Below are 12,682 nucleotides of genomic sequence, written 5' to 3'. Positions count from 1 at the left end.
AAGGGGGGGATAAAATATAAACAAATGTAATAATCCAAATGTTTAAAAAGTCAAGTTATGAATTCACTTAATTGGCTGTGCAGGTCAAGAACGCACCCACAGCATATTGTGCACAATTCTTCAGATGTACTAAAATTAGTGTTTCAATGACTTTCAGCACCTTTAAAGGAGTTTTTCTTTAATTTTAACAATGAGTGCATGCTATGTTGTCATTAAATGTTGACAAGTATTATTCCAACAAAAAACAATTCCCACCCTAAAGTTTTGCAGTTGTTTGAATGTAACATCTGAACCACAATTTGTTTTTCCTAACATCTGAACCACAATTTGTTTTTCCTAATCAAATATTTCAGTTCAAGAATTGCTATTGGGACATAAAATTATCATGGAGTACAATTTACTACGTACAAGTCAGGAGAAATATGCTAAATCAGATCACACTCTACTTGGGGCATTGAAAATTTCTGATTCTTTCTCCCCCCTCCCCACTTATTTATTTGTATCCTGCCCCTCCCTGACCAAGGTCAGGAAAACCTACATCACTGAGAGCTACTCCCAGTCCAATCCTTCCTCCCTTCTATGGTTCCCTCCCCCAATTTTATTGTTTTCAACATGCTCTGTGAACAGAGACTGGCTTATATCCAGGAGTAGGAAGAGCCAAGACACACACAAAACCACACATATACGTCTCCCCCTAAAGACTTGGCACTATTAAGACACTTCAACAGCCTAGGCCTAGCTTGGTGCCTTTCACAGCATTGTATTAACAGAATTTAAGACACAGGCACAGGCGCAAGCTTGTAGGAACCTCCCTATACCATGGGAATCCTCCTCCTGCATAATATGGGATGGATGTGCAAAGCAGAACAGAAACACAGCATGCCGCTCGTCAGCATCTTAGTTTCTCCCCTGTTCAAACGCCCCACCCCCCTATTTGCACAATACATCCTTACAAGCCGAACAACACAGAGAAACGTATTGGCAAGTTTGCAGAAGTGCCCCCCTCCCAAAGAAACACCCTCCAGTGATCGGGGATCATCAGGACCATATTGCTCCCATCTCGGCCCACCTATGCTAGCTCCCAATTTGCTCCTGGGCACAATTCAAGGTGCTGGTGTTAACCTTAAAAGCCCTGCGATGTTTGGGATTAACATACCTGAAGGATCCTGCCCAACCCCTAGTTATATTTGCGGGTTCTGCTTGAGAAGCCCCCAACTTCTGAGATTAGGCAGAGGCTACCCAAGAGAGCCTTCTCCATAGTGGCACCTAAACTCCGGAACTCTCCTCAGGGAGACTTGCCGGTCCCTGTTGCCATCTTCCCCCAGCGGGTGAAGCCCACTGTATTTCGTTTGGTGTTCCAACAGTGATCTCTCCTTCCCACCCTATATTTTGTTTGTATGTTTTTCTATGGATTTTAGCCCTGGTTCTAACTGTTTTAATGGTGTTGTTTTTGGTGAGTTTTAAGATGCGATTACCTATGTTTTAATTTGTTATCTGCCTTGGTGGTCCTTACGAAGGCAGAAAGGCGGGGTATACATTTTGTAAAATCAATTTTTAAAAAATCCCAAGGTCTAGGATTTTATTATAAAAATATTCAGCGGGGAATAAAATGTGTGGGCAAATCCCAAACTGAGTCAGCATGGGAACAGCAATGAAATTAACCGGCCTGGTTGTGTCTGTGCTTACGAGAGGTGGCGTAAGGATGAGATCCGACTCGGACAACAGCCGCTGGGGAGCAAATTCAGTCATGGCTGCCTCCCCCCCACCCCAATTCCTAGCATCCCCTCTTGGGCCGGCTCTGAGGAAAGGATAGTCATTGCCTTCCCCTCTGTTCCAGAAGGCAACAGTCCCATCTGCATCAAGAACGTGTGTTTAAAAGGCACAAGAGACCAATTAATAGTACTTTCTGCTTCTTTAGAAAAATAAATGGCTTCAGTGGCATCAGAGTTACCATTGCTGGTTTATCAGTCTGCGCTTTGGAACAGCAACCCACCTATTGGCGGCTGCACTTTTCTTACATCTCAATATTAAAAAAAAAATTGGCCAAATTAACCAGGAAATTAAAATTTAAGCCTGGCATACTTGAATCTTGCACGTGTTCGTTTCTACAGCCAAACTTGCTACATTATGAGGCTCTCTCACTTGGCAATGTGTAACCAAAGGCAAAGCAATTGGGGTTTGTTTTTTTTACAGGGGTGGGATGTCAGCCCCTTTGGGGTTTTTTTTTTTTACACTATGAGACATTACACGGATTTAAGCACCAAGCAAAACTGCCTGAGCAATGGCATAAATAAGCATCCAGCAGTTTTACCCTTGAAGTGAAATATGAAAGAGAGGAGTGCAGCAATTACGGCCCTTGCAAATCCTGCAACACCTATTTGGCTACAACTGAACGTTGGCGCCCATTTTTCGCCAACTATGGCAAAGAGAAGAAGACCGTGATGGTGAAAAATCTATAGTGGTACTCCATAAGCTACACAAATGATCAGACCCAGAGACCTACAAATGACAGAGAAGCAGTTTAAGAAAGGGGGGAGCGCCAAATTACCAACAGAACCAATTTAATCATTTGACTTGCCAGATAAAAGGGGCCAGATTTCATAGTATCTCCAGGTATATAATGCCGGATGCTACCTCAGTTCTGTAAACTATTCCCCTTGGTTCTCAAGGAGGGTGTTTTGAATATGTGTATGGAATCATTCACCTGAGATATCGCTGTGCTTACAAGAGCCACTGTGGTAAACAGCTATTTAGAAAGGTCTGTTCTTTGTTTTAATTCAAAGTTTTGGTTTATGCATATGTTATAAAAAGCAGTTCCTGTGCATATTCAGAGTGCCCTACTTTTTTTCAAAGTGCATTGTCAGCTGTTGCAAAACAAAAAAATTACAACCCACCCCCTCCAAAAGATGCTGAAATATGCTAGACACTAGGTTTGCCATGAGTGTAACAAGGGGGGAAAGCAAAAGCCGTTCTAAGAGCACATGAGAGAGAAAACCATACTCGGTTTTCTTTCTGCCCCAAATAATCATGTCAAACCTGCAGAAAAACCCGTGGTCTTCCTTTCCGCAGAAAGATATGCGAACAAAATTGCCAGTGATAAGACATTAATTCTTTGGAGAAGGACCTTACAGGAGTCAGAAATACCAGATCTTAATAAAAAGGAAGAGGTACTCAGCTGCATATTGGTTATGGGGGGGGGGGGAATTAAGTGGCTAGCAACTGCCAACCAGCACCTAGAAGAGAGCAGCCACTATTTTAGCTCATTGCTAATTAACAGCAGCCACATAACAGGGTCTTGGCTGTGACCTGACAACCCGGTTCTAAATAGGAAGACAAGGCAGATTTCCATCCATCCCCTTCTGCCCGATTTAGGTTCAAAGTGATGCAAGCAGCTACGGAAGGAAAAAAAAAAAAAAGGCAACGTCACCTTAAGTGCCCAACACAGACAGAAAGCTAATCAGGGCATAACTTCAAAAGCAGGAGATTAGCTTTGGGGGAGGGGGATTACTTGTTTGTCAACTGAACAAGGAACAGAATCGAACATGACTTTGCATTTCAATATCTTGCCTTACGCTCTCTGGAAAGTGCAATGAATCCACACAGAAAGAACTACACCGCACCACACGGGAGACGCCGCACTCTACTTCCCACAGCAGAATGGCAGAGGCCGTGGCTGGATCTGTGTTTTCCTAAATTTATCAAGCTGTTGGGAGCCGCGAGGTACAGAATTTTTTTTTAAAAGGACAGACCCCCTCCACACACACACACAGTCTTGCCTCAAAAGCCACATGTATTTGGCAATATGAGGCACTGCTTGCTAAAGTACCACAGCAGGATAGATCCCTAAACCTCCGCAGGCAACAAACTTTGAGCATTTTCCTCCTCGGGCATCATTAAAGCTACCTAGCTCAGCCTGAACCCATTTTCCCATTTCTCGGAACAGAAAAAATGGGTTGCAGCTGTTGTTTTGTGTGTATGTGGGGGAGGGGGAAGAATCCTAATAAATTAAAAAGTTTTTTTTTAATAAAAAGTACTTTTTTAAAAGTCTGATAAGATCAGATTAGCAGGAAAACTCCCCGCCTTTTCTTCTCCAGTATCTTCGTAGCATTCCTGCTGGTATCATTAGTGCAATGGTGTATGTGAATCACCATTTATATGAACCCTGTGCAAATATACTGAAGTTCATCTAGTTGTTGTTGTTTTTAAAAAAATTGTCTCAGTTTGAATGAATGGCAACCCTCCCTTCCCCCCTTTCTAGTCACCTGATGCCTAAAGACAGACACTGCTTTCCTCAAGTAAACATCAGATCTTTCTCTCCTTCCATTCTTATGCCCCAGATGATTGAACTGATAAATTAATTTTGTGCTTGAACAAATCAAGAACTCTGCTTTTGTGTCCACATCTAAACTATAGAAATGTTAGCTCTACCGAGTTGAAAAAACTCTTTAAAGTCCTTCCAGATACAAGCTAAATGATATCTCTCTATATATATATATCATGTGAATCTCTTAGTTCTGTCACGTCAGTTGCATATTCCGGTTTCTGAAGGGTGCAACACACCAAGTACTGCTCTGGCGCATCCTTCGTCCATTTCAATGGCGTGTGGGGCAAAGCGCCCACTGCTCACACCCTGATGAAACAAACAGAGAACTTGCCAGTTGCGGTTGGTGAATTGGGCCCCCCAAATCACTAGTGTCTCCAAGAGAAGCTTCTCATTTCTAAAATCTAAAGCATTCTTGATATGTTAACAGAAATATGTCGAGCACTCCTTAGTAAATAAAAATAAATAGCATCTAGTCTATCATGTTAATACTGTGAAACACATATACATTTTACATTAATTCAAACATAACAGTGAAAAAGATTGTACTGTATCACCACAGACCCGTATTTTTTTTCTTTTCTTTTTTAAGGAAAAAAAAACTTTGGAAAATTAAGTGTCACAGTCCTGCAGGACAAATTCTGTGATTAATCATCAAATGGATTTTTTTTTAAAAAAACATGATTTTAATGGCACGCTTTGCTAATCTTTCAATGGACCTAAAAGACAGATAAGCTCCTCCTCCTTCCTGAAATAATTCCATAATTCAGCCTATGAAAAACAATGAACATAACAATGAAAGACATTCAAGAACAGACTTCAGAAAATACTTTTGCCCTTAGACCCACACACGGACTTGTTCACTGAAAAGACCGCTAAGGACAAACCAGGTTTTTCTCTTTTTTTGCATTTTGATAATAAAAAAATATTTGTGAATGCATCCAGGACAATGAAGGTTTTCAATGACACCCCACACTAGTGCTTTGTTCTCTTTTCAGCCATAAAAGTAAATTCATTAAACTTTTGCCAGCCCATTAATTAATCCTAATCTTGGCTGGGTATTCACAGATTAGAAACGAACAAGAATATAGTGAGAACAGTGTAACTAAATGAAAAGTTTTGTCTTTAGCCCTGAGATCATAGCTCTTAATTTAGTTAGAAAACATGGGTTTTGATTTTTGTTCTCCTGACAAGCAGCTTTAGATTTGGCAAATCCACACTTCTAATAGCTGTGGGATTTTGGACAGGTCTGCAATTCTCAATTGAGTCTGAAATTTCTGGACGGAAGGCTTTCTTGCAAATGGAAAAAAAAATACTTTAAAACCTAATAAAATAAAGATGCATCACTCATTGCTGGCTGTCGCTGTAGCTTGGGCAACTGTTGGTCTAAGTGCAGCTGGTCTCCTGTGAATCCAACTCTGAACCGAGTTAACTTAAATCACCGCAACATGTCAAGCAAAGTACATGGTGCGTAAAGTATCCTGATGAACCTGAACAGCTTTTGCAAGTGCTTGATGATCTCTGCCGTTGCTCTGACCAGAAGTGTGGCTCCCTTCGGCACTAGAAGATGCAGAGGAGAAACAGTACCTTGAAGCACATTTTGTATACTAGGCAATTCTGAAGTGTCATTATATTTCTAGTTAGCCCACACATTCAAAATCACCAGTTGGTTCCCCACCCCCAAATCTACACACACTTCAGATCTATTCACAAAACTATGGATGTTACGTTATGTATTCCCAGCGATGTATTAAGAGTTTGAAAATGTTATAAAAAACATTGCTTTAAAAGGGTTTTTGGATGCCATGGCTAAAAAATGGTTGGAAGACGTCTTCACAGCTAAAGGGGCCAAACAAAGTGTGAACAGTATTTTTTTATAACGTTTTCAAACTCTTAATACATCGGTGGGAATACATAGAAAGTGCGAACAGTATTTTTTATAACATTTTCAAACTCTTAATACATCGGTGGGAATACATAATGCGGTAAACCCCTATAAGGCAGGCGTCCCAACCTTTTTGATCACGTGGGCACCTTTAGAATTACAAGAGCAACGGTTCCCAAACTGTGCTCCAAAGAGCACTTTGCAGTGCCCCACAAAACATCTCCTAGTGCTCCGTGAAGAGACTGGAAAGAAAAATCAATAAAATAAATGTGAAAAGATCTCAAAAATTGTGAATTTTTGCAGCCATGAACTGTGTGTAGGTAAGTAAAAATGGTTTTAAATATCAGATCTATGTGGGTAAAATATTGTGGGTTTACAATACTTGCTTTGAATTTGTTCTCAAATGTGTTGCCTTACTTTATGTTTTTTGTTGGTTTTTGTGTATGTAGTGAAATTGGTGGAGAAAATAATTTTTTTGGATGAAATAAAACTTGATGATAACATGCCCAAATGCTTAAACTACCTTCCATCATCAATACTACTGTCATCCGGATTAGTATATAGGTGCTAGGTGAAAATTAGTGCTCCGTGACAAATTTCTCTCCTGGCAAGTGCTCCATGACTCAAAATGTTTGGGAACCGCTGTTCTAGAGCGTCGACTGAGATCATATCCAGATTTTCACCTAGATGTCATATCGCCATTTAGCACAATGTCATTTCAAACCCCACCCCCAATGCTCTCCTGCTGGCCCCAGAGAAGAAAGTGGGTGAAGGGGCTCAGATGCGGGAGAATGCCCGCCCAAAGAGGGCAGCTGGCATCCCCTTTTTTGTGCTGTCAAGCCACAGCTGACTTATGGCGACCCTGTAGGGTTTTCAAGGTAAGAGACGTTCTGAGTTGGTTTGCCATTGCCTGCCTCTGCAGCACACCCCTGGTAGTCATTGGTGGTCTCCCATCCAAATACTAACCAGGGCTGACCCTGCTTAGCTTCAGAGATCTGGCGAGATCAGGCTAGCCTGGGCTGTCCAGGTCAGGGCAGCGGGCATCCCTAAATACCAACAATTGAAAATATGCTACTCACCTATCGTGTTCTTTATCTACCAGATGATACCTGGCTCGGAAGGCAACCAGGTGCGCATAGTATGCTGGTGCAGGAATTGAAACAGAACGAGTACAGCGCACATAGGTATGACACAATTGGTAGGTGAGTATTTGAAGCTCATCTGAAGAGAAACGATTGTCATCCCAGAGAACGTGGTAATGAGAAGGTCTGCTTGTTCCCTGAAAACAGGCCACACAGCACCATTAATATATATTCACAAAAGCTTTGACTTCCTCGACAGCCTCTCCAAAGGAAACGGCAAGACTTGACTGAGCTATTTCTGAAAAATGGGAGAGATGCAGTCGTCTCAACCCCAAACTTGCAGGTAACCATAAAAAAAAATTATGGGGTAGATAACTATTTATTCGGCTAAGGGACTCAGGCTGGTTTTGTTATAGTTCCTTTCCCTAGATTTAAAAGCCACTGGCTATCCATCAACCACTTCACACTTTAAAAAGGGGAGATGAAATTTAATTTTTCCTTGACACTATAAAGAGAAAAGTTTCCATATCTCTCATGCAATTGACCGATCTATTTGACAGCGAATAACACAGTATCCGCTTTTCAGGAAGCGTCTTTAGCTGTTTTATCCAGGGAGTGATGTATTTATTTCATACAATATTATTTTGTGCACATGCTAGAACAACGTAGGCTAGGGAGTTCATTTGACCCGGACAAAATGGGCATTTTCGTTCTGCAATAATTTTATTGTATTGCCCTTGTGTCTCGGCTGAGTCCAGGGCACTAAAAAAAATCATGGGGGAGGTAACTATTTACTTTTCTAAGGGACTTGGGCTGGTTTTTTATACACTCTTGCTGACAAAACGAAACCGCCAAAAAACACCATTTAAAATGGCTGCATCTGAATCTGAAGCAGAAGATATTTTAACTATTCTGGCCCTATTTGGGGAAGAGTAAAAAGAAGCAAAACAACTTGGAGTAGCAGGACTCTAAGATCTGAGGTGGCCAATTTAAAATCCTACGCTAGGAAGTCTCAGACACAGCTGAGCTGCACAACTCAATCCTAGGCAGATCACGAGAGGGAGGGCAGGAAGGGTTGTCAGTGCTTGGCTCTCGTGGCCCTTTGTTACATGCCCAGGGAAATGCTGATCGCCACTTTGGGGTCAGGAAGCAATTTTCCTCCAGGCCAAATTGGCCCAAGAGTCCTGGAGAGTTTTTGTTGCCATCTTCTGGGCATGGAGTTGGGGAGGGAAGTAGTTGTGAATTTCCTGCATTGTGGAGGGAGTTCAACTAGATAACCTTGGTGGTCCCTTCCAACTCTGGGATTCTATGATTCAATCATGGAAGAGTGGCTGCTGAAACTAGCAAGACAGGTGAAAAACTCCAGCATCTAAGATGTCAAAATGCCATTGCAGTGGCAACATTTGTGTTTCCCCGCCCCCTTTTATCCTCCCCCAAACCCCTGCAAGATCGTTTTATAATGCTTATTTGTATGCCTCCCAAAGATTTCATAAATCTACCTATATAAGAGAAGGTATCAGTTCTTCAGGAATAATTTGAAGGATATTACATTATGATGCAAGATACAGACAAGATTAAACGATCAATGAACTTTATGTAATTGAGACGAGCCTCACAGGCACCCCACAAAAGGGAATTACACATAATGTAATCCTACCTAGAATTCCCAGTGGTGTGCAGGTGGGGAATTTATCTCTCCCCAAGAGACCTATCCCCCCAAGTATTCCTGGGAGTCCCCCATCTTCCAAGTAAAGTGAGGGGAGGGGGCTGAGGCTGCCAAAGGAGGGGGTAATTCTTTAAAAATCACCCCCCCTCCATTTGCCCATGGAAATTTTAGGTGGGATCCAAGCTTAAATGCTTACCTGAATACCAGCATGACTGCACAGGTAGAAGTCAAATTCTGAAGGATGGGTTATTTTTGTGTCCACTGTAGTACCTGCAGGAATGTTTCCACTTTTCCCAACCTGTTGGGAGTAAAATAAAGAGACTTAAATGTTTACATTGCATTCTCCTCCTTTTTCTGCCACCACCATACAGAAGACAGAGGGGAAAAACATGCAAAGCAGCAGAGGTTACAAGGCATTTATCTAATCACTTCTAGTTTCTCCAAAATATTACAGAATAATAGTAACATCGAAGATTACTATTTGATGTTACTATTATTTTGTAATACTTTGAAGTAGCTAGAAGTGACTAGATAAAAGCCTTGTAACCTCTGGTGCTTTGCATGTTTTTTTCTCTTTCTCCTATCAGAGGTTTCTCCCCCCTCTTTTTCACCACCATACAGAAGACCATACAAAAGCTAATGAACGTATCATTTGCTCAAACATCCTTTTTCAGGTAAGGGGATTCACCAGGTGGGCAGCAGAATAGCTGCAGGCATATATAGACAACAGATGTGCCCTTGACACATTTTGGGTGAACAAACAAGCAAAAACTCTTGTGCTGCAAATCAACTTAGGCAACAGAAATAAACAGCAACAATGACCAAATGAGTAATAAAGACCAGTAAAGACTAAATTGGTATGTGCATTATATAACTGTGTAGACTCAATTACTTAGTGCCAAACAGTAAGAAATTCTAAACAATCCTATAGGAAAATAGTAATACAACAGTAAATATACTACAGTATGTTTACTGCATGTCCATGGTACATGTAGAGTAACTAAGTTCATGTGCTCAGTTGGCAACCAAACATGAAAGTAACGAAATGGAAGCAGACCGTTGCCGCGAAGCTGGTCATAAACAGAAGCCAGATTTTTTAAACTATAAAATCAATTGTAGTGTCTGGCTGTTGTAGGGCTCCTGCCCTTTTAGTTATTGTTTTTTTTCCCCCTATTGCTGTAGGCTTAGTTTTCCATTGTTATTTGATTTTGTTGTTTACTGTTTTATAGTACTTTGAAATTAAGCCTGCTTGCCCTTTGTTCAACCATATATTGGTAAATAAACAGCTAATTAAAAAATAATAATAAACAGAAGCCAGACACCGCAAGATAAGGGTCCAGTAACACCTTATTTCATATAAACTTCCTCAATTGTTGATTTATGAGTTTGTAGGGTGTGTTCCAAGGACACAAATAGTTTACAAGCATTCCCGGAGACGCACTCTGGCAGACTTCCAGGAGACGGCACGTAAACTAGTATCATCATCATGATGAAACGCCAGCTCACCTAGAGTTCCGGGAGCTGTTGTGACCACCATGGGCTGGTATATTGAGACCGTGATCAGGTGACTGACAGTAAACATGCAGAAACTGAAACCAGAGGCGGTGCTGGTTTAGGAAGTCAGAGGTTTTTGACTAGGATTGATTTACTAGTGATAGTTGGCGTTAAAGTTTCATTATCAGATCAGGCCAACTGGTACGAATTTACATTGCTGGTGGTCATGTGGTATAATTAGGAATTTTTGGTCGGAAATATTTGGACATGTAGAAAAAATGATGAATTGTAAGATCCCAAATAACCAGCTTTTTTGGCAGAAAAAATAGGCGAGTGTTGCTAAAAACGCTTTCTTTCAATTGTACCTTGCTCATAAGTTAGCACCCTCTTTCTGACTCTGCTAACCTAGCCACGCTGAACTGTGCCGCCAGAACCCCCAAACGGGACTACTGTAACTTCGGGCTGTCCCTGAAGAGACTTCCTAAACTTCCAGTGACACAAAGTGCATCTGTTGTCTACACAGAACGTACAACTCATGTGCCTCAACATTGGCACCAGTTACTTACTTGCTTCCAGGCCCAATTCAAGGTGCAGGTTTTTAGCTTTAAAGGTCTTAACGGCCAGAGAACCCCTATAACCCATCACACCACATCTCCAAATATAATCCCACACACACCTCTTGGCAAACTTCTCATTGAACTCTCATATATCTATTCTATGTTCCAGCCTAGCCAAAGGCATTTTCAGTTATAGGACTGGTGCTGTGGAACAGTCGTGCCTGCACTGGTGTGAAATGTATGGTTCTTATATGCTGACTTTCTCTACCACTTAAGGGAGACTCAAACTGGCTTACAATCACCTTCCCTTCCCCTCCCCACAACAGACACCTTGTGAGGTAGGTGGGCTTAGAGAACTCTTAATAGAACTGTAACTTGCCCAAGGTCACTCAGCTGGCTTCATGTGTAGGAGTGGAGAATCAAACCCGGTTCTCCAGATCAGAGTCCACCGCTCTTAACCACACCACCACATGAAACTGCCTTATATGGAATCAGATCAGGGGTCCACCAAAATCAGTATTGTCTACTCAGATTGGCAGTGGCTCTGAGTTGTCAGGCAGAGGACTTTCCCATCACGTACTACCTTATCCTTTCAACTGGAGATGCCAGGGATTGAACCTGGGACTTTCTGCACGCCGAGCAGAGGCTCTGCCACTGAGCCATGGCCCCTCACATTCATGGTTAATGAACACAGTTCTCCTTTTTCTTTGACAGATCTCTGGCTAGAGCTTTCACCTTTTCCAGGCCTCTCCCTCATTGTCGACCTGCCTTCAGAAAATGTGGACGTACCCTTTCGTTTTTATCTGTACAAAAGAGTCTGGTGTGATGCCTTTTCTGCACAACGATGAATGTAATTCCAGGTTGGTAGTCCTTTTCTAGCTTAATGCATGCTTCTCTGATAGCCAGTAATTCATGATGGAGAACCTGGACCAAGAAGAGGGCGAGAACAACATCCTGAAATGCTTCAAACACACGCAACAATTAGAAGACAACATTTTTAAACATCAGAGGGCTTGCAGAGTTAAAGTTTTTTTCAGGTATTTCCCCAGCAGCAAAACAGGTGATCTTCAACATACAAGAATGCAGGACCTGCCCTACATTCTTTACTTAATGGGATTAAGACTACTGAGCACCTGGAAGAAGATCAAGATTATAACAAAAGCTTGTATGGGCCCAGGCATGTTGGCTGGGCTTGGTAGACCGTCTTTATCATTCCTGTACTATTAACATACTGTGTACAATGCCACTCTAAGGCCTGGCTCAGATTAATGCTGAAACCAAGATTTAGGGATAAGGAGTGGGGGGGGGGAGAGACATGATCATGTGTGCTTTTGCCGTGCCCCGCTTTTCCTTAGCACAAATTCTCACCACTGCCAGCTAGCCAATCTCAGTGCTGCAACCCCTTGAAAGCTTGGGTTAAAATGAAACTGGGTGCAGTCCAGAGCTCGCTTTGAGAACCCAGGTTTACATACAGACAGAAAACATTTACGCCCTTATATCCTGCCTTTCCATTCAACAAGGAAGCTCACAATTAAAACTCTAAAGTAAAATGTCTTTACCAGACAGCTAAAACACTAACAAATCCAGGAATCATCTGAACACAGTGAAAATCAGAATGCAAGCACAAAAAAACTAATCCTCCCAAGTTTTTTAATATACTTTTTATACTACACCTTT

General features: G+C 41.7%; 1 protein-coding gene across 1 annotated transcript in view; it reads right to left on the bottom strand.

The window, feature by feature from the left end:
- Positions 1-5,496: 5,496 nt before the first annotated feature.
- Positions 5,497-12,682, bottom strand: part of AGO2 (argonaute RISC catalytic component 2) — a 31,723-nt gene continuing 24,537 nt past the window's right edge. Inside the window, exons 15-18 of the mRNA XM_056854183.1 lie at positions 11,795-11,929; positions 9,151-9,252; positions 7,286-7,485; positions 5,497-5,881 (exon numbers count right to left, since the gene is read on the bottom strand). Coding sequence (XP_056710161.1) covers positions 5,773-5,881; positions 7,286-7,485; positions 9,151-9,252; positions 11,795-11,929 — 546 coding nt within the window. The 3' untranslated portion in view covers positions 5,497-5,772. The remainder of the gene's footprint in view (positions 5,882-7,285; positions 7,486-9,150; positions 9,253-11,794; positions 11,930-12,682) is intronic.

The sequence above is a fragment of the Euleptes europaea genome, chromosome 8, assembly GCF_029931775.1.
Source record: "Euleptes europaea isolate rEulEur1 chromosome 8, rEulEur1.hap1, whole genome shotgun sequence".
NCBI lineage: Eukaryota > Metazoa > Chordata > Lepidosauria > Squamata > Sphaerodactylidae > Euleptes > Euleptes europaea.
The sequence above is the reverse complement of the archived record's forward strand: the minus strand, read 5'-3'. Positions and strand labels throughout refer to the sequence as shown.